General features: G+C 51.9%; 1 protein-coding gene across 1 annotated transcript; it reads right to left on the minus strand.

Moving 5' to 3' along the window:
- Positions 1 to 4,235: 4,235 nt before the first annotated feature.
- TEX29 (testis expressed 29) lies at positions 4,236 to 21,118 on the minus strand. The gene is made up of 5 exons (XM_029210500.1): positions 21,061 to 21,118; positions 18,619 to 18,729; positions 7,875 to 7,944; positions 6,918 to 7,084; positions 4,236 to 4,354 (listed from the first exon to the last, which is right to left on the minus strand). Exons 1-5 carry the CDS (start codon positions 21,116 to 21,118, stop codon positions 4,236 to 4,238), a joined length of 525 nt encoding a protein of 174 aa, XP_029066333.1.
- Between the last annotated feature and the right edge of the window lie 572 nt (positions 21,119 to 21,690).

Here is a 21,690-nt window from a genome sequence, read left to right on the forward strand (position 1 = left end):
CTACGCAGGGCGAGGTGGGAGGGCCCCACAGGTGACGCTGCCGTGTGCTCGGGAAGCATCACCTCCCGCTACGTCGATGTGGGTCACCCCCGGGGACGCTCGGCCCAGCCTCAATGTCCGGAGTGCTTTCTGCAGCTTCATTTATACAGATATGATTGATCATCGCCTGGATCTCCAGACCTCTTCCCTCCCAGGGGTTGGGCTGGCATCCCGGGGTCGGTCTCTCTGGTGCGGCCGGCTCCCACCCTAAGCCCCTGTGTCAGTGTAAACCAGTGGGCTCCCCACCCTGAGTCACACAGACACGCCTACCACTTGGGAAGCTCTGTGGGTTTCAAGGTTACCTCCCAGGCACCAGATCTCTCTTTAGGCTGAAGCCGACCTCTTTATTGCCCAGGGGTGTACTGGTCAGCGTTCTCCAGAGAAACAGAATCAACAGGAGACTGACTGATTGATTCTAAGGAGCTGGCTTGTGCAGTGATGGAGGCTGACAAGTCCTCTCCATATCAGAAACCTCTTCCCCACTGAGCTCGTTCTGACCGCCACGTTGCTTTGCAGTAATTCTTTCCGGCTTGTGTTACTTGTGGTATTGCCACGCAGTTCTGAGTTTTATAGGCCCAGCAATGCAAGCCGGTCTTGACTCCTCCCAGCTTCCTGCGGTTCACGCTTGGAGAGCGAATGAAATCCCCAGAGGCGCCTGTGAGAGCTCACTCCAGGCTCTAGAACCAAAGGGACCTTGTTTCCGTTTCCCACATCAGAGGAAGACCGGAGGGCTAAGCTGTCGTCTCCCGAGGGCTTGGCCTCCCAACAGGACGCTGCACTGTTGGTGGAGCCGATGCCTCTGTCGGCTTGGCGTGCGCTCCACGCGAAGAGATCTTGGAAATAAAACACCGCAGTATGTCCAGCTTTGAGAGGGATCGCTGTGGCTCCTAATCGTAGAGGATCCCCGAGGTGACCCGCGGGGCTGATGCCAACGTGAGTGCCCCAGAGCCCCGTGTGAGCCTGGGGACCCACGAGGTTGGCATCACAGCCACATCGATGTCAATGAAACACCCAGCCAACTTCCCTCTTCCGTTCTAAAGATTTGCGAAACTCTGCAGTCTCACTCCCCAAACAACCAGAAACTCTGTCACGCATGGAATTTCTTCCTGGTAGCCTCCTCCGATCAGCAGATGTCACCTAAGCCTGATCAAGTTCCAACCATTCGTACCTCGGGGGAAGTACCTCCACTCTCCCAGATGTTCTTGGACGGTAAGTCTCTACCCCTCTGCTTCTCCAGTCACCCACCAGGAAGGTTGCATGTTTCCTTGTGAATTATTCCTTTATTATTATACTGCATACTTTTCCATGCTGCAAGTTTCTATACCAAGGTGTGTCCACCCTCATCACATGTCACTGCCAAGTCTCTTGCCTCCGTAGTTTCTTCCTATACAGCGCATTTTACAGACTACTTTTTTGCAGAAGCAAATGTTTTGGACATCTCCTTGCAGATCTTAGTTTGCAGAGTTGATGCTTTATTAGTAAAATATCTAAAGCAATTTCTTCACAAAGGATTTACCACAAAAGTCGATTTATTCTGAATTATTTGGGAATGATTTTGGAAATTGGGAAATATAGACCATCTGAGTTGAGGTTAGTGTGAACGTAACCCTACATGTATTGAAGAAGGCAAGTCCGTAGATGAACTTCTCTGCTATCAACTCACAGCTCACAGCCCAAGAAAGAAGAAAGACGCAGCGACATTCAAGGCACCAGGCTGAGTTTGATATTTTATTCAGAAATCGAGTAAAAGCAGAATTAAGGTAAGGACACAGATATACATTGTTACAGAAGTGATAATAGAAGGAAATAAAGACAATTTGGGGAAAAATGATATGCAAGATTTTTCTCTCCTCGAGAGCAAATATAAAGTCTGGTTTAATGGGCTTGTGGAAGAGAAAGGGCCACAGGACATGAGAATTTCTACACAGGAGGTCTCCCGTCTCTGAAAGAAGAGCCCTTTAAAATTTTATCTTTTTATCGGCCTCATCACTATGAAAAGATAGTTCAAATATAATGGGTACAATAATCACAAATGTGGAAAGACTTCTTTTTCCTTTTTGCAAAATTGGATCATACTGAAAAGAAAAGATGCAGGATAATTAAGGAAACGAACTATTGAAGGGAGCTTGGTGTTTGTTAAAGATTGAATTGTTGATTAAGAACCATAAAGAACAGTGTGGGTAGGGTGAAAATCAGAACGCGGCTCCAGGGGACACCAAAGCTGGGATGCCGTCACGTGTCTGTGACAGGGTGGAATTACCGCGCGGGCTGGGCTTTATCAGTGTTTAAATGCTCCTCTGACCCGAGCCTCTGATGGCACAGGAATTAGAACTTCCCTGTTGCTCTGAACCGAACGCCGTGCCCGTGTCTGCAATCTCTGCAGGCCGTGTTCGGGCTGCTGGACTTTTTAGAGGCTGGTAGCCATCTCATCGGCCTTTATTTTCTTAATGTCAGAAAGACTTCACTTTACATTTTTTAGCTTTTTAGTTTGAAATCACCATAGTTCACAGGAAGTTTCAAAAGCACCCAGGAACATGACACTGCAACAGTGTGTGTGTGTTTGTGTGTCTAAGCCATGTTGACACATATACACTCACGTGACCACCACTGAAACCAAGACGCAGACCTCTGGGCACCACAAAGACCCCTTCATGCTGCCCTTTAACGGGTACACCCCCCCTCTTCACCACCACCAAGAACCTTCCTCGCCATGGCGACCACTAGCTTCTCCCCATCATACAAGTCTGGCATTTCTAGAATGTCGTCATCCGGATGGAATCACACAGTATGTGACCTTTTGAGATGGGTTTCTTACTCAACATAATGCCTTTGAGATCCGTCCAAATTATTGCTAGTTATCATTAGTTTTTCCTTTTATTCCCTGGTATGAATATACCACAGTTTAACCGTTCACTTGCTGTAGGACTGTTTCTAATCTGGGGCTATTACACATCAAGTCTCCATGAACATCATTACAGGTTTTTGTAGAAATGTTTTCATTTCTCTGCCATAAATGCCCAGGAGCACATTTGCTAGTTGCATATGGCAAATATATGTCTACATTTTTAAGAAACTGGCAAGCTATTTTGCAGGTGCCTGTACCAGTTTGAGTGAAGGGTGGAAACCTTCCTTCCCCTTCTGTCACTTTACCCTCACCCATTTGTAATATAGAGCTCTTAGATATTTCCTCCACATGCACTGAAAACCACATTACAAGGGTGTTACGGTTTTTACTTCAAACATCAACCATAATTTAGAAAACCGGAGGAGAAGGAAAAGCTAACAAATTCTTAAAATAATTATTCTTTTTTAAAAAATTTTTATTGGGGTAGAGTTGATTTACGATGCTGTGTTAGTTTCTGCTGTACAGCAAGGTGAATCACTTATACATATTTCCACTCTTTTTTAGATTCTTTTCCCATACAGGCCATTACAGAGTATGGAGCAGCATTCCCTGGGCTCTACAGTAGGTCCTTCTTAGTTATCTATTTTCTGTATGGTAGTATGTATATGTCAGTCCCAATCTCCCAATTTATCCTTCCCCACTCCTTACCTCCTGGTACCAATAAGATTGTTTTCTACATTTTGCAAATAGGCTCTAACAGTATACAGATAGGATAATAGGTTATGACCGAATGGGATTCACCCCAGGAACAAAAGTTTGGGTTAACATTTGAAAATCAGTGTAATTCACCCTATTAGCAAACTAAAAAAGAAAAACCATATGGTGATCTCAGTCGACCCTTAGACATCAGTTTAAGTCATTCCTGGTTTTCTGGACTATTTTCTAGCTTCTCTGAATCTCAAAATTCCTAGGCTAGTGTACACCAACAAAGCAGGCACTGGTTTATAAATGAGTCGCAGCATCCGTCACAAAGGCAGGCAGATTCTGCTTCCACCACAAGGTGAGAGGCACTCAGATCTCCCCCAGCTCGCACCTCTGCTCTGAGCCCAGAGCGGTTCCCGGGGGCGGTGGGCAGTGTCCCTCGCAGCCCCACGGACCTCCCCACGAACCCCCAGGCCCAAGACCGGCAGCAGCCGGACCGGCAGGGCTGAAACTCCGAACTTCCTAGGAGGAGCCATCGCCCCGTCCTCCTGAGGCTCCCCTACCCAGCAATCCCTCCGTAATCTGGAAAATAAGGGGCTGACGGGGCCCGGGATCTTGTCTGGGGCCACGTCACAGGCCACCCAGGTGGTTAGATGTTGTCAGTGTCGCCTGGCCACGAGGGGGTCACGGTGTTCCAGCTGCTGCTCAGGGGCCCACGGGAGCCGCCAGGGGAGGTCAGCCCGCACATCCTGCTGCGGCCGGGCTCACCTGAGGGCCGCACACGGACTGCCTCGCTAGCCCTGGGAGCTCAGGACCATCCCGCCGGGCCCACCCTCTTCCTGGCTCCACACCAGGGCACCGCCCTGCCTTCACACCCCGTCCCACCACCCTCAGCAGACCCTGCACCCAAACCCTTGAGGGTGGCTCAGTGGGGAAGCCCTGAGCTCGGAAAATGGGGAAGCCCTTCCCTACACCCAGACCCACCAGGTCAGAGGGGCTTCAGCAGCCAGGTGGTCAGGGACCTGGCCCCTCCTCCCGGCACATAGCTGAGCTGGGGCAGCTTTAGGGAGGGGCAGCAACGACGAGGGGAGTACCACCCGCAGCTTGGTGCCCAGAGGCCACGGAGTCGCCTAGGGGGCCTGGGGCCTGGGGAGCACAGGCCCAACCTATCCTGGAGGAAGAGATGCCCAGAAGCCGTTTCTACGTCCCTTGGAAACACACACTCCAGTACCCATTAAAGGCAGAAGCTCTGCAGTAGGTGCCCTGCACCGAACCTCGGGGCTTAAGTGCTGCTTCTGGGGCATCTAATCCGCCTCATCTCTGCAAGCGGTGGTCCAGCCCAGGCCAGTTAGGGACCAGACTCCCTCTGGACATCACGAATCTATAGACAGAGCTCGCCCCCATTCACTGGCCAAGGCCTTGGGCATCTTCCCCTTTATTCGGAGATAGCCCAAGAAGTGCACAGGTACCCAGGTCACACAAACACACTTCTAGCCTCTCAGGACTCGGGGATGACAAACCACGGCCGGCGGGGACGTCCACCCTGTTAGCTGTTGTCATAAAAACGATTTTATCGGAACCCGCCACATCCACCCAGGCATTTCCGTCATCTGGGGCCGCCTGGATGCTGTGCCAGCAGAGTTGAAGAGGTGTCGGGATGCAGGGCCCGCAGAGCCTAAAATAGTTGCTATCTGGTCCTTTACGACTGGTGTGCCGACACCTGACCCAGACCAACCCGAGGGTGACAACCAAGGTCAGCAGGACGCTTGTGAGGCGGAAGGGGCAGTAAGACCCTGACCCACCACCATTCACATCCACATGCGCTAGAATTTACCAACTAGAAAATAAACGAGGGCTTCTAGGGGCTTTTTTGTGCTGATTTCTTATCCAAATAATCCCTTTGTGCAGCTCTGGAGAATGCAAGTTTACAACATAAAAGCAGGGATTCTCCAAGACCACGGGGTCCCCCTGGGCTGGCATCACCCACACTGAGCATGTGTCAGTCACGCTGAACCCACGTGCGTCCTGTCACGGGAGGGGGACCCTGGGGAGGGTCATGCTGTTCCTGCTGGGCAAGGCCTGCCCTCCCTGTGGGTTTGAGTGACAACCCGCCCTGTGAACCTGTAGCCTGTGCCCTGCAAAGGGGGCCTCGGTGCTGAGTCAGCGCTGCGAGCTGCCAGTCCCGGGGTCAGTACCAAGCCGAGTGTCAGAAATGAAAGCTCCCGGGTCATGGTCTCAGCTCCGACGGCTTCCTTCCTCTGAAGGTAAAACTCTGGCCTTGGGTACACGACACGGAACACGAAGCTTTCAAGATACTTTATTTTTTCTCATCGGGTGGCCATTGCATAACATATTTCAACAGCCGTTCCCCCGACGCCCCATTTCTTTCAGAGGTTCCCTCCCATCTTCACTTGGTCCCCAGCACATACCTCAGTCCTCAGTTTCTTCGTCTTCCGGTACGGCCAGTGCTGTGGGATTAAAAACAAAGCAAAAAGAAGTGGCCTTTGAATGGAATACTCGGCCACCCCAAGGGAATTTCTTCAAGGCCTGTGAACACAGCTACACGGCACACACTTGGCCATGATTCACTCAAAAGCAAGTTTGGTGGTGGGGCGTCTCTGCTGCCTTGAGTCTCTCCACTCACTCCCGGGGGAGGAACATCTGCATCTCTCCCCGCCGGGAGCACCCTGAGAAGGTGCGCGCAGGGCCTGCACGTCCGCCAGGGCCACGTCCAGGTCCCTGAAGACGTCTGGGCAGGCCGCTCACTGCTCCAGGAAAGCCACGCCTTGTGACCCGTGATACCAAGAGCCCTAGACGGAGTTCCCACATAAACATGGCCCGGGACAGAGCCGATCACTGAGGACAGTCTTCCCTAACCTGCCAGGGGCTCCGGCCAAAGGCCACCTAAGAGGGTGAGTGACGAGACAAGCAACTAGGCTTCCTGGAAACCAGAGCAGCGGGGGGGGGGGGGGACACTTCACAGCTGCAGGCTCCACAGAAGGAGGAGACGCTCTCACGCCGCCAGCCAGCACCTGGGCTGCAGCTCAGCCAGCAGTCCCGCTGCCCACACCCCGGCAGGATGTGTCTGAGGGGACACGGAGGGCAGGAGAGGGAAGGCGATGTTTCCAGGAGGGAATGGCCTTGTGGAGACGGGAAGCCTGTGCTGAAGACAGAATCCGCCTTGCAAACCCGCCCCTCCCAGCTGGAGAAGACAGACTTTTGTCCAAACTAAACAACAAGTATAACCCGCAGAAGGGCTGACATGGCTGCCGAGCGTCTTTACCAGAGAAGACCGGAGAGGAAGTAAAGCTGGTCATTCCCGCCGCCTTACCGCCCTCCCTACCGCCCTCCGCGCTCTTGTGCGACGGCTCTGTGCTCGGGGCCTTCGACCCCGCCGGCCGCTCGCCCAAGGGCACCACTTCCACTTGAGCTCTGGACTTGGAGGACAAAGGTACCTCTGTAGGGACTTCCTTTTCTCTCCTACTCTCTTGGACAACTCTGATGGGAAGAGAGTTTTTATCACAATCAGAGGAATTAAGGGTGGAAAACGCTATGGGCCGCCCAGCCCTCGGCCAGGACGTGCCCCTAAAAACATAGGTTCATGATCATGAACGTGTATTTGCCAAGAAAAATGCTTTGTCTCAATAGTCCTCATTTTTGATTCTTACACGTGCTCTAAACAGACTCGGCACATGACACCCAGGCTTCCAAGGACAGAACGGGGAGCATCACATGCAGGTCACAGCCAGGCCAGTCCGTCAAGACGCCACCCGGCACCACTCGGAGGACGAAAGCGGTTTCCCTCCTTGTTGGACACAGTGACTCAACTAATCTCAGTGGCTTTTGTTCATGTCACAGGTGCCAGGGCCCCGCATGAAGGCTGAATTCCAGGCCTGCCCGTGGACCACAGGTGACAGCCAGGGCCTGGTGAGGTGAGTCCGCACCACTGACACCGCCCGGGGACTCGGGTCTGAGCACACGGCTGCATCACGACCATCACAGGCCGAAGGACAGGGCAGCCTGGGTGTGGGCCAGCGGCTGGGGCTCTGCAGACCCAGCGCTCGCTGGCCATGAGGCTGAGGCGGGACAAGCCAACCTGGAGATGTCAGGTGTCCTTCGATGCCACTGGCATCGCTATCAAGACATAGGCTGGTCCCCCCAGCAGGCTCGCGTCCACAGAGGGCCCTCCTCGTGCCCCATGGCAAGGCTGGGGAGCCGCCTGCCCACACCATCCTGTTCGTCTCCCTCTCGGGTCTGCAGGTGAGGTTCAGAGAACCAAAGCACTGACCTGTAAATAATGGTGACGATAAAGTCCCCGGCAATGATCATGATCAAGGCGGAAAACACTTGCACATAAGCTGGAAAACAATTTCAGTTCATCATTTGGACCCAGGTCCATCACCAAAGGGAGGCTCCCCGGAGTTGGCCACGCCCTCCACCTGCCCCTGAGGCCCAGCTCCACCCTGAGCACCTGCCTCTCCACCTTCTCCCCCTGGAAACACGTCCAGGATCCAAGCCACTCTTAGAGGGAAGAAGGCTCCACCTGCAGGCCCTCAGGGCGGCCCGTGGCTCCCAGAGGACCCCTGAGGACAGCTGTGGGGAGAGGCTCCCTCGTCTGTCTGTCCTCCAGAAAGAACAGCACCCGGCCTCCTTGCCTCCTGTGACCGGGGCCCCCACCCTGCCCCCGGCTTCCTGGAAATGGTCCCTCAATACTCAGATCAATTGTCCCAAAACATCAGGAGATGTTTTTGGGTGACCAATCCCACAGGTCCGATTTCAAACTTCATGGGCTGAGCTCTCCTTTATTAACGAGGGATGTGCACTGCCCCAAATTGCTCACGTCTTCTCGAAGCCCACCCCCGACAGAAGAACCTGAGCCTTTCAAGGTGCCCCAGGGGGCAACCGCTACCCTGGCGCTTCCCTGTGCGCGAGCATCCTCCGGTGTGAATCCCTGGCCCCTCTGCACGCCGGCGAAGGAGGGGGAAGGCGCAGCTGGGCGAGCCCCACAAGCCTTCTCCAGGGCTGCTCCAGCGCAGGGGCCTCGCGGCACCCAGGCTCACAGGCGGGCCTGGAGACCAGCCTCCCACGAGGACTGACGCGGGGCCCCCACCGGCTGGCCCGGCGCTCGGGCGACTGAAGCGCGGCATCCACAGGCCCGGCGGCTCTGCGTGAGCGCTGCTCCGCTCGGTAACCAGACGCCCTTCCGCCCTGGGTCTATCCTGCACGCTGTCTTCACCTGGCTCACGTCAGGCCTTGAAAGCGGGAACGCGAGCACGCCGGCCAGTACGGCGCCGGGAGCGGCTCGCGCGCGGTGGCACTTGCCGGGCCACCGAAACTGCTGGCCTCTCTCCCACCGCCCTTCCGCCCCTTCAGGGGAAGGGGACTGGCTGGCTTGCAAACGCCGACCTCGAGTGACGTGATCTGCTTCAATTCCCTTACTTCTTCCCACTCAGCCGTTTCACCTTAACCAGTAATAACATTATCAGACATTGTCCCCACTTGGGCGGTGCTTTCCTGGGGCTGTGATGACGGAGGGGCGCCACCACTGGGCAGCTCGAAACCACAGAGATGTATCGGCCCACAGCCTGGAGGCCAGATGCCCAAGGCCAAGGTGACGGCAGAGCCGTGCTCCCGCTGAAGGTTCTGGGGGGTGGAGGTGGGGATCCTTCCTGCTTCTTCCAGCTCCTGTGGCTCCCGGCAACCCCAGGCACATGGGCGCATCACCCCACCTCTGGCTCCGCCATCACACGGCTGCCGTCCCTGTGCGTCTGCCTTCACAGAACATTGTCTCCCCGAGGCTGTGTCTCTGTGTCTCCTCTGATTAAGACACCAGTCATGTTGGAACAAGGGCCCACCTCCTCCAGGATGACCCCACCTTCACTCATCACATCCAAACGAGGTCACACAACAGGTACTGGAGGCTAGGGCTTCGGCATCTCTCCTCGGGGGACACAGCCCAAACCAGAACAGAAGGTAAGCGATGGTTGTAGAGAAAGCTGCCTCCCAGGATGCGAGGATGACTCCAGTGGGACCCGCACTGGCTAATCTGCAGGGGCTCTGGCAGTCGTGCGGGGCACGGGGGTCCTGGATGTGGGGCTGAGGTCAGAAAACTGAAAGGGGTTGAAGCCAAATAGCTCAGCAATGGGAACGCAGGTGCTCGGTTTCCTGGAGCTGCCGGAACTCAGCGAGCAGAGGCTAGTATACAGCAGGCGCTCACGCTCGGGAGTTCACAGGGAGAGGGCGGGGCTGGTGCTGGATACAGTCTGCCTCCCCTCGACGGTGACCGGATTAGGAAACTTCCTGTTGGAGGATCCTTGCAATCGGTTGGCTTCTTTCTTTCCACAATGCCTTTCCCGTGGAAGTGCGTGCGCCTAGGCTCACCCCCGAATCCCCAGGGCCTCGAGACGCCTCCAGCGATTCTCACCTCCTGGAATTTACACCGTGGTACAGACGCTTCTGCGGTGTATGGGGCTGACCTCTGAACCCCCAAGGCGAGGTCAGAGCCACCATGGCTCCTACCCTGCTCTTTCGCCGCTCGCTGGCTCCGGGGAAGACCGTCTCATGTATAAGGATGTGCAGGCAGACTTGTGACAAGGTGAGACCCACGGGGCAGATGGCGCAGCCCCAGGCCGGCCTCGGACGACTGGCGCAGCCTCCTGGAATCTTGACTACAATTCCCATGAGTCACCGGAGCCCAAACCACCCAGCTAAGCCCCTAAGTTGTTGCCTGAGGCCACTGAGTTTTGGGTCATCTGTCACACGGCGATAGACAACTAACATAGGGGGTCCTAGGCCTTGACACAAAGTACTCTTTAAACGATGTCAAATGAATGGAATTGAAACGAAGTGCGAATTAGGAGCTTTTAAGGGACAGGAAGGCAACCCACGAATTCTTGGATTCCAAGGAGTGTATATTCCTTAGTGTGGTTTTGTGTCCCGGTTCATGAAATTCAGAATCTGTATGTAAGTGAATCCCTGTTAGTGAAACACACACATTTAGTCAATGATTTAGTTTTCTACCGTCAGCATGTCTTCTACATCTTTCCATGCGCGAGTACTTTTTGTTCTTGAGGTCAAGCCCCTGAAGGCAGAGACTGAACCTCAATGATTCTCTCTGCACGGTCTCTGGCCAGCTCGCTATTCGTCACAAGCAATATGTGTGATTTATCATAAAACACAGACTATGACTGATCACTCAGAAACAACAGCAACTGAAGGAATATCTTGGCAAGTCCTCCCCCAAATACAGTTAAACGAAAGTTTTGAAATCGTCTCAGCAAGTCCCATGAAGAAACTGAAGTCAAACACTTAGAAGAAGTGACAGGTTAAATACTGTACCCTACAATCAAGACTGAGGAATGAAAGCGAGTCATCCTCTTTGAATCCCCAATTCTTTCTCAAAGATCTAATGCTAATTCCCCAAGTTCATGTTCCTAATGATACAGGTTATTCCACAACACAATGTGCACTTCAAAGCAGCCAATGTAAGAAGTTGGTGAAAGGTTTTCATAACATGGAATTACGTGTACAAAGAACTCATAATACCCTGTCACCGAATACTACAACTTACACGGTACAAAGGTTCGCTCGCCATCTTGAATGAGAAGGATATCAAAGAAATGAAAAATAATTTGAGGGCACAGTGAGGACCCAAATGCAGGGCTCACTGCCCAGACTCTCCCCACAGATGGCCCCACCTCTTGAGCTCGAAAGAAGTCTGAAGAAATAGCCTAGCTCACACAACTCATTTATTATAATTGGAAGAGTGGAAAAAGGATTAATACTCACCTCCATGCAAAAATGACACACCCACTTGCGGAACAATGAGCCCTCTGCAAGGACAAAAATTCTTCAGTTCATGTTCTTTTCTGGGTTCCTTAAGGACACTAATAATTAAGGAGCTATAAAGAATGAGGTTCATTTTTCAAATAAGTGACAGGCATCAGGTGATGGCTCTAATTTAAATGATGTCTGAAATACTAACAGTTACAAAATGGCCAACTCCCACAATAAAATTCTGATGAGAAGGTGCTCAGGGGATGGAACAGGTGAAAAACAAAGAAAAAGCAGCAGCAGCAACTTGGATTTCTGTTCCTTTGCTGGCTGCATTCTTCCCTGAATGATCCATTTCACTGCCTTATGCTGTCAGGGCTCCATTTCACTAGGATGTGAGTAAATTGGGATAATTAATGGCCAAAGACTATGCCCTGTCCTGTGACTCGACCTGGGAATTGAATGCCTTTTGCCTCTTTATATGTAGAAGATTGAAGGAACAAACTCACATACACTTTGGATGTTAAAAGTTTTAGGAGCCCCACGTGGTAAACGTCTCAGAAAAACTAAGTTGCATACGTGCCTAGGACACCAGAGTCCTCTAAGAAGCAAAACTCCGTGACGGAAATGAAGTGAGCCAGGTTGTAATCGTTGGCTGCTCTCCAAATAGTGATATGTGTGTGCGTCCAACTGCTAAAACCACAAAGCAACAAAAGGATGACAAGTGCAAAAAGCAGCAAATGATGGCCAAACCACCACCCAGTGCCACGAAGTCAGCTTCAGGAGTGCCTGTCACATCCCCCAGTGAACGAGCAGCTGGGATGCAGCAACGTGATGGGTCATTCAACAGTGTAAGAGCTGAGACTCATCCAGCTCTCTCAAGTAAGATGCCATGGGTTTTTACAATGGGACAGATGGAGGAGAATGAACTCCTTTAAAAAAAAAAAAAAGCACTATGTCTTGTGGTACCTCTCTCACTACCCCATTGTGTACAACTGGACTAGAGGTTCATTAAAGCCCAAAATTAACGTTCAGGGTGACATCAGAAAAAATGGCAGAGCAGGAGTCCCTGCCCCCAAATACCCTCCTTCAGAAAAGCAATGAGAACAAGGGTCAAAATTGAGGTAATAAACTTTTTCAAAACTTTGGCAACTAACCACAATCTTGCAGCAGTCTCTTTATTCAAGATGAACAGGTGAATCTCAGTAACAACAGTGATATTTGGACATTTTAACATGCCTGCTCCCACCTCTCCTGCCCTCTCTCCAGTCCCATGATAGTCATGAAAACCTACAGCCCACAGTCCTGGTGACAACCAGCAGCTCTGTACCACCGGAGGGTAAGGAACAGGACTGAAGCTCCTTCCAAGTCCCATTCCCAGAAAATGGTCACACTTCGTTCCATCTGGCGCTTCACTGGAAGACCCCACTCGCAAGGTTGTCTTTATGTGACTGGACTTGGAGCTCATGTAGTGGGAACAGCCTTTCCCTCAGCCATTTGCTGGAAATAATCGGAGGCAGTTGTGGAGAATCACGATGGCTGAGGTGGTTGAGAGCAGTCGGGGGCAAACAACAGGCTGACCAAAAAGCTGAGAGGGAAAACCTGGGGGATGATCTGTCTACAGGGAGGTTTGGAAAGCTGTGACATAGCCCTTGGAACCCAGAAGGCAGTGGGCACGTCCAGGGCTGTGCACATACCTAGGAGAGACCTGAGAAGGCTCCAAGCTTGCACTGCTGGCTGACCTTGAGGTTCTGTGCAAGCAGAAAGTGAAGGTTAAGGTAGAGTTGGGAACTATCTGGCTGCGTGTAGGAGGTGGGTCCCAACACACACACAGGGCCCTCAGCAGAGACTGAGAGATCATTGTTTCCAGGTGTCCAGAGAGATTTCTGTCCAGCCATTAGTCTGACCACTAGGCTGACCAAGCAGAGTCTTCAGTGAGCACACACCACGAAGAATACAGACGTTACAGAATTCATCCAGAAAAGTCACGAAACAATGACAATAGCAACAGCAAGAGATCTGGGGAGGCAGGAGGACCTGATTTTCAGAGTTACCACATTATATTATTTAAAATGTCTACTGTCAACAAAAAATACGAGACATGCAAAGAAATAAGAAAATATGGCCATGTACATGAAAAAAGGCCATTAATAGAAATGGTCCCCCGGGAAGCCCAGATGTTAGACTTACTAGGCAAAGACTTTATTTTAAATATGTTCAAAGAACTAAAGGAAGTCACGTCTAAAGAACTGGAGTATGAGAATGATATCTCACCACATGGAGAATATCAACAAAAAGATAGAAATTATTTAATTTAAAAAAAAGAACCAAATAGAGATTCTGAAGTTGAAAGTATAATAATGGAAATGAAAATCTCACCAGAGGACCTCAGTGGTAGATTTGAGCAGGCAAAGGAAAGAATCAGTAAACCTGAAGATAAGTCCATTGAGATTAGCCAGTCTGAGTAACAGAAAGAAAATCGAATTAAGACAAATTAATAGAACCTCAGAGATCTGTGGGACACCATGGAGTGTATCGAATATGCAGGACGGGAGTCCCAGAGGGAGAGGAGAGGGCAGAAAGAATATTTGAAGAAATGGCAAAAGCTTCCTAAATTTGATAAACATTAATCTACATTGCCAAGCAGCTCCTGAACTCTGAGTAGGGTAAAATCAAAGAGATCCACGCCTAGACACACGATAAACTGTCAAAAGAGAATCTTGAAAGCAGCATAAGGGACAGGACTTGCTGTGTATAAAGAAGCCTTAAGATAATCAGCAGATTTCTCACCAGAAACCATAGAGGGCAGAGGCAATGGGATGAAACATTCAAAGCGCTGACAGACGGTCAACTCAGAATTTTATAAACGTATCCTTCAAAAATGAAGGAGAAATTAAGATATTCCCAGATAAACAAAAACTGAGAGAATTCAGCCCTATCAGACCTGCCTTACAAGAAATACTAAAGGGAGTCCTTCAGGATGAAAGAAAAGGGTACTAGGTAGTAACTCAAATCTACATAAGTAATAAAGACCACCCCTGAGCGGGGGTGGTGGTGGTGGTGGTGGGATGGATTGGGAGATTGGGATTGACGTATATACACTAATATGTATAAAATAGAAAACTAGGGGCTTCCCTGGTGGCGCAGTGGTTGAGAGTCCGCCTGCCGATGCAGAGGACGCGGGTTTGTGCCCCGGTCCGGGAAGATCCCACATGCCGCGGAGCGGCTGGGCCCGTGAGCCATGGCCGCTGAGCCTGCGCATCCGGAGCCTGTGCTCCGCAACGGGAGAGGCCACAACAGTGGGAGGCCCGCATACCGCCAAAAAAAAAAAAAAAAAAAAAGATAACTAATAAGAACCTGCTGTATAAAAAATAAAATAAAATAAAATTCAAAAAAAATACCTCTTTTGCATCTCCCCTCCCCTACTTTATATTGATGTCACAAATTATATCTTTATATAAGTTGTATCCATTAACATAGTTTTATAGTTAGTTATTTTTATGCTTTTGTCTTTTAAATTCTATACAGAATTAAAAGTGCTTTTCATAACACCAAAAAAAAAAAAGCAGACCACACCTGAGGTGCTCATAGATGCAAAGAATTTGATAAAATCCAACATTGTTTTATGATAAAAATACTCAAAAAACTAGGAAGACAAGGGAACTTCCTTGACCTGATAAATGATACCTAATGAAACCCAAGCTACCATGGTACTTAATGGTGAAACACTGAAAGCTTCCCCCAAATATCAGAGTGAAGACAAGGATGTCCAGTATCACTGCCTCTATTCACCACTGTACTGAAGTCCTAGCAGGAAAATGAAATAAAACCATCTAGGTTGGAGGGAGAAGCAGAACTATCGCTATGTGCAGATGACCTGATCTGATACGTAGAAAATGCTAAGAAATAAACTAGAAAATGACAAGAATTAATAAACAAGTTCAAGAAGGTTGCAGGGTACAAGATCGCCATAAAAATTTTATGCTATTTCTATACACTAGCAACCTTTCAATTCTACTGCCTATATACCTAGGATTCTATATACAATCTGAAAATAAAATTGAAAAGACAATTCAATTTACAATAACATTAGAATAAAATAAGTAGGAATAACTTTAATAAAAGAAAAACAGATTAGCATACTAAAAACTACAATAGATGACTGAAAGAGATTTAAAACGATGTAAAGTGGAAAACATCCACTATTCAGAAGACGAGAAAACTTAATATTACTAAAATAGCAATACCCCTTTATACCTTCCCCCAAATTATCTACAGATTGAACACAATCCCTATCAAAATGCCAGATGGCTTTTTGCAGAAATTGACAAGGGATCCTAGAATTCATATGGAAATTCAAAGGACCCATAATAACTTAAACAATCTTGAAAATGAACAACAAAATTGGAGGACTCATATTTCAATACTTATTACAAGGCTACAGTGATCAAAGCCTTGCGGTAATGATTAAAGATAGACACATAGACCAATGGGATGGAATTGAGAGTCTGGAAATAAACCCTCACACTTAGGAGCAATTGATTTCAACAAGGCTGTGGAGACAATTCAGTGGAGCACTCTTATCAACAAATGGTTCTGGGAAAACTGGACATCTGCACGCAGAAGAATGAAGTTGTACCCCTGCTTCACACCACGTACAAAAATGAACACAAAGTGGATCAAAGATGGAAATGTAGAAGATAAAACTACACAACCCTTAGAAGATATCCTAAATGTAAATCTTTGTGACCTTGAATTAGACAATGGTCTCCTAGATAAAACCTCCCAAAGCACAAGCAACCAAAGAACAAATAGATAAACTGGACATCATCAAAATTGAAAGTTTTTGTGCTTCAAAGGACGCTATCAAGAAAGTGAAGAGACAGTCAACAGATTTGGGAGAATGTATTTGAAATCATATATCTGAAAAGGGTCTACGAGAATATATGAATAGCCCTTACAACTCCACGATAAAAAGATAATTAACCCAGTTAAAAACTGAGCAAAGGATTTTAATAGACTTTTCTCCAGAGAAGATACACAAACAGTCGATAAGCACAGGAAAATAAGCTCGTCATTACTCATTAGGGAAATACAGATCAAGATGACAATGAAATGTAACTTCACACCCATTACAATGGGTATAATCAAAACGACGGATGAAAAGCGTTGGTGAGAATATGGAGAAACTGGAACCCTCATTTGCTGCTGGTTTAGACTGTAAAATGGTGCAGCCACTTGGAAACTAGTTTGACACTTCCTCAAAATTTTAAGATAGAGTTAATATATGGTCCAGAATTGAGAACATGTTCATGCAAACTCTGTGTGTGCATTTGTCCATAGTAGCTTCACTCATAATAGCTAAAAAGTGGAAACAACCCAAATGCCCATCAACAGACAAATGATAAACAAAATGTGGTCCATCCAGGCAAGGGAATATTATTCAGCCATGAAAAGGAATGAAGTACTGACACATGGTACATCATAGATGAACCTTGAAAACATTACGTAAGCGAAAGAAGCCAGACACAAAAGGCCACCCCATATGGTATGACTCCATTTATATGAAAATGTCCAGAACGGTAGATCCATAGACACAGATTGGTGGTTACCAGGGAGTGGGGGGGGGGGAATAGGGTGACGGTTTAATGGGTGCGGGTTTCTTTTGGGGATAATGAAAATGTTCTGGAATTTATAGTGTATAACTTTGTGAATGTACTAAAAGTCACTGAATCATACTCTTCAAAAGGGTGAATTTTACGGCATGAGAATTTCATCTCAGTAAAAATAACAACCAAAGGAGGTAACTTCCAATTGCTTCTATCTTCAGGTACAGGGGAAGGGGTGTGGGATCCTAGGGGTGCTGGGGTCCCTGGAGGTGGCAGGTGGGATGAGTAAGGAGATCTGGTCCCAAGTCTTCTAACTCAAGATCTGAAGGAGAAATTGTCACCAGAAAATCCTCCCAGCTATGAGGAGTGTTCGTTGTGGCCTCTTATCGGCCTCGTTTTGAGCTAAACTGCCTCTGCTTCGGCCCTACACACCACATCTTCACATAAAGGAAGACAACGCTCTCCCTTTGGCTGAACCCAGATCTTGCCGATGCTTTAGCTTCTTGTTTTGCTCAGAATATCACTTCTTGAAGGAGCTGGCGGAAGGTTTTGAGTCTGTGGGATGGGGCTGCCCCGAGGGTAATGTTTCTGACTTCCTGTGTCCAGGAAGGAGAAGGCAGGCCTTGGGGGTGGGCAGCTGAGCCCAGCTGGGACCACAGAGGAGAAACAAGGGAAGAAGAAATCCCGGAAAGTCATAGGACACAGCTGCGCCCTTGACCCCCAGGGGTTGAGGGTGGAGGAGGGTACAGGACACATTTCCCAGAGCATCGGAGCTGAGGGTCCACGGCCAGCTTTCTGTATCTGGGGACACGCTCCTCCTCCCTGGTGAGGTCCCCTGCAGGCTGTCCTGTTCCAGGGACGTGTTTACCCCTTCCCCAAAGTCCTAGAGCCCTCACCCCTGTTTCTAAAAGGGACGCATACAGGGCAAGGACAAGCATCAACCGTCAAGTAGAATTTGAGTGTTTGGAAATACTAATTTAGACAATTCCAGAGGCAGAAGTGTGGGGAAGTATCCAGAAAAAGCATCGTTAGGTCATCCCTTCTGGGCCAGGAGACCCAGCTCACCTCCTCCTGCCCGCTCGCCCCTCCCGCTGCACTCTTGAGTGCCAGGTGCCTCCTTTGCTGTCTGACTGCAGGGGTCCGGCCTCCCCCCAAGCTCAGGCCCCCTCCCCATCCCAGGCCCCCTACTAGTTCCACCTCCCCAGGCGCATCCTGGGCTTCAGGGACCGGCCGCAGAGCTCAGTGTCAGGTCTAAGTTTCATCCTGACCCCAGTCGGAGGTCTGTCCTGGGTCCTCAGGGCTCCAGCTCCCGCCTGGGTCAGGCCTGCCCTCGCGCACAGCCGCGAGGGCCCCGCCCCGAGCCATCTGCTTTTGCAGAGCCGCCTCCTCCAACGCAGGCTTCTACACCCCCTCGCCCCCCCCCCCCCCAGGATGGAGGGATCTCAAATAAGCCTCTTCAACAGCACCCGGGAGTGGACTCTCTCCAGTGACTGAAGTCCCAGGCCCAGGCCCTCAGAGCCGTCTCTCCTGCGGCTGCACCGAGCAGGACGATGTGACCAGGGAACAGAGAAAGAGGCCCGAACAGCAACGGAGACCCGTTCCTGGCGCGCGTGGCTTTGTCCGCCAGGGCGGGCCTGGCCGGGTACTTACTGGGAACGGCCTTCTCATAGCAGATGCCTTTATAAAAGCAGCACCCGAGTTCCTTGCACTGATCTCTGGTGACGCTGTAGTCACATATGTCGTACAGAGGGATGTCGCACACTGCAAAGCAGACACACACGGGCGTTACCCTGATAGCCCTCTGACTCGAAGGAGCGCGGGGCAGGGAGGGGAGCTCGCGGGTTTGCGTGGTGGGGTTTGTTACAGTTTTCATTATGTATCATACACATCTCACTTTGAAGCTCAGATCTGGAATGAATTAGATTTCTGAACACGACAATGGCAAGTTGATGACACACACAGAATAATGCGGGGTCCCCCAGGGATTAAGGAGATAACGCATCCCGGCGAGCCGGGCTCAGCGCTCCACAAAGCAATTGGGAAACACAGACCTCATACAATGGGTGTCTGGGAGTTCGGGCAGTAACATGTTCTTAATCCACATTTAAGCGCAGACTGAGTTAAAATGACCAACGTGAGGATTATTTCAGAATTTAAAAGTCGAATCGAAAGGACAGAAAGTTTAGTGCCAGGAAGCCACGTGTCTTGCAGTGGAGGGCGAAGGACCGCAGGGTCTCAGCTCTGAGCAGGTGCCCATCAGCAGTAAACACGGTCTCCCGGGGTGGGGCGTGGAGCAGGGCCCGCCCTTTCCTGAGTCTCCGAGGAATGCCGTCTTCCTCGGGTTGGCGGGGGGAGTTTGGTCTCTCAGACTAAGGGATTCCAGGGAAACCCGCCGCCCTCCATACCCTTTCCTCCGTGGCCCAGGACACCCCGACTCCAGGTGTGCCCCACTCCATGTCCTTGGCCTCCCCGTCGTGGGGCCTGTGCTGCAGAGGCCACCGCTGCGGACAGGAGGCTGGACAGAGTCGGGGACTCCCTGCAGCCGGAGCCTGGGAGCCAGAGCTGGCCCGCTGACCCGGGGCGGGCGGGGCTGTGCTGGCTCCCGGGCCGTGGTCACTGTGGTCGCCGAGGGCTCGGGCGAGGGCTCGGTCCCTGCAGACTTTGAGGGGACGTGAGCTGTGCTTCACGTGTGCTTCAAGTGTGTCAGGGCTGCAAGGAGCCCGCCTCGGGGATTTCTCCAAGTTCTGTCTCCTTTGATCGTTTCAGCAGCCCCTCTGCAGAGACCCTCCTCACACCTGCCCGTGTTAGAGGTGAGGGAGTGAAGGTCAAGCCAGCGTGGGGAGGAACGGCTTGACCTGGGGACCTGCCCGTGCGGCCTGTGCTCTCGGCTGTTGATCTACCATGCACCTCTGTCCTCTCTGCCTGTCGGTCTAAAGCCAACGTTGATTCCCTCACAGAGGGGCCGTGAAAATTGAAATCGTTTCTGCGAAAGCGCCCTACAAACTGTAAAGCACCACACAGACCATTTGGGTTATTTCTGCAGAGTGGCTCATAAGGAAAAGGGAGGCTCGAGAAGCAGCACAGTAGCCGGCCGCGGGGCATCCCACACCGATTATACCCTCGTTGGAGTCCCCTTGGGTTCCCAAATCCACAGCGCTTCCCAGACCCGAGCTTCCAGATGGAAGGGACCCCCGGCGCCCGGACGGCCCCTCAGAGCCCCTGCATGGCCTGGCCCGGCTGCGACGGCCCCGTGGGTCCCCTCCCCACCTCCTTCCCCTGGTTTGGCTTCTGCAGTTCAGGAGGCCTGGACGCTTGTGCCCAGACAATAGACACGTGGGTTTGGAACTGAGCTCAGCACGTGACGCGGGTCTCAGATGTGAGAGGGCCACGTGTCCCGCGTGGCTGCATCAGGGCTCCCCAGACAGACCAGGGCGTAGGGTCAGGGCACCAGAGGGTGTCAGGGTGCCCGGGTCCCCGGGAGAGAGCCTCCCACTGGGGGAAATTCCCTCGGGACATCGCTGGGAAACCACGTGTGCTTTTACGCATTTTTCTTTACGTCAGGTGTCCGCGGAGCGTTTCTTCCGTGAAGCGAGTGCCTGGGGAGGCTCCCTGGGCCACGTCTGCGCGGTGGCGCCCACTCCCAGCTGGGCCCTCCTTCCTGGGAACCTCTGTGTGACCCCACCTCGGCCCCATGACCACGCTGCCCTCTCCAGGGAGCGGCTCCACCCTGCTGCCCTCTGCCTGGCCTGGTGTCCGAGGCCCCCGATCCCTGGGTCACTCGGGGGCGCGGCCCTCCGAGGGGTCCCTGGACGGGTGACTTGTCGGAGAGAGAGGGCAGCGGTGGGGCAGTGTGGGTGCGAAGCTGCGGGACTGCCAGGAAGAACTGGACCCGCAGACGATCCCTGAAGGGCTGCAAGGCCCCGGGCCCCGAGGCCCCGCCCCGTCCCCTCCACACAGATGTTCCCACGGGGACGCACCCGGCCCTCCTCACCGCTCCGGGCTGGCCCTCCCCGCTTCCCGCCGCCCCTGCGCCGGGCTGCGTGGCTCGGAAACCACAACCTCCCCGGAGACCCGCGCGGCCCAGCCTGTTACCGGCAAATGTCTTCGGGAGGTGCGAGGCGGACTTCTTGAATTCTGGAGCGTATCTCATCGCAGCAGCTGAAGGACAGCCAGGGGGTCAAGGGAACCTGGGGGAGAGAGCAGGTCAGCTCAGCACAGGGGACCTGGAGGCCGGGCCTGGGGCAGTTTGTGCCAGGAAGGGAGGAGGCCCGGCGGGCACGTCCCCGGCTGAGCTCCAGCCACACAGCTCACGGTCACGCTCCACGTGGACAGCAGCTCTCGGATCAAACAAGAGACGGACTGCCGCCTCCCTCCCACTGCTCCTGGCCAGCGGAAGGCCCGCCCCGCCGGCTGTGATGTCACACAGGCCCCGCCGCATCACACAGAAGGCCCGGACAGGGGTGGAGGCCTGCAGCCTCCAGACCCCGCGCCCCAGCCCCTTTCCTTAGCGACGCGCACCCCATCGGCCGGCCAGGCTCGTCCTCAGAACCGGGTCCAGCGAGGCTGAAGCAGCAGTAAGGGCCCAGGCCCTGGGGTGAGGCAGGCCTGCCTGGTGAATCTGAGAACCGGAAGGACCCGGCGTGGCTCGAGGGAAGGCAGGCAGAGGAGAGACGACGGAGGCCAAAGCACGAGCACGTGTGTGGGTGGCGTGGGGGGGCTTTG

The sequence above is a fragment of the Monodon monoceros genome, unplaced genomic scaffold (assembly GCF_005190385.1).
Source record: "Monodon monoceros isolate NGI ecotype Baffin Bay Population unplaced genomic scaffold, NGI_Narwhal_1 Super_Scaffold_8, whole genome shotgun sequence".
Taxonomy (NCBI): domain Eukaryota; kingdom Metazoa; phylum Chordata; class Mammalia; order Artiodactyla; family Monodontidae; genus Monodon; species Monodon monoceros.

Bases quoted from the DNA above. Each gene is read 5' to 3' on its own strand.
- TEX29 (XM_029210500.1), bottom strand. From the start codon at position 21,118: ATGAGATACGCTCCAGAATTCAAGAAGTCCGCCTCGCACCTCCCGAAG. The intron at 7,085-7,874 runs GTCAGTGCTTTG...TCTTCCCATCAG, and splicing joins ATCGTCACCATTATTTACAG to AGTTGTCCAAGAGAGTAGGA. The intron at 4,355-6,917 runs GTAAGGCGGCGG...TGCGGCCCTCAG, and splicing joins GGAGGGCGGTAGGGAGGGCG to GTGAGCCCGGCCGCAGCAGG.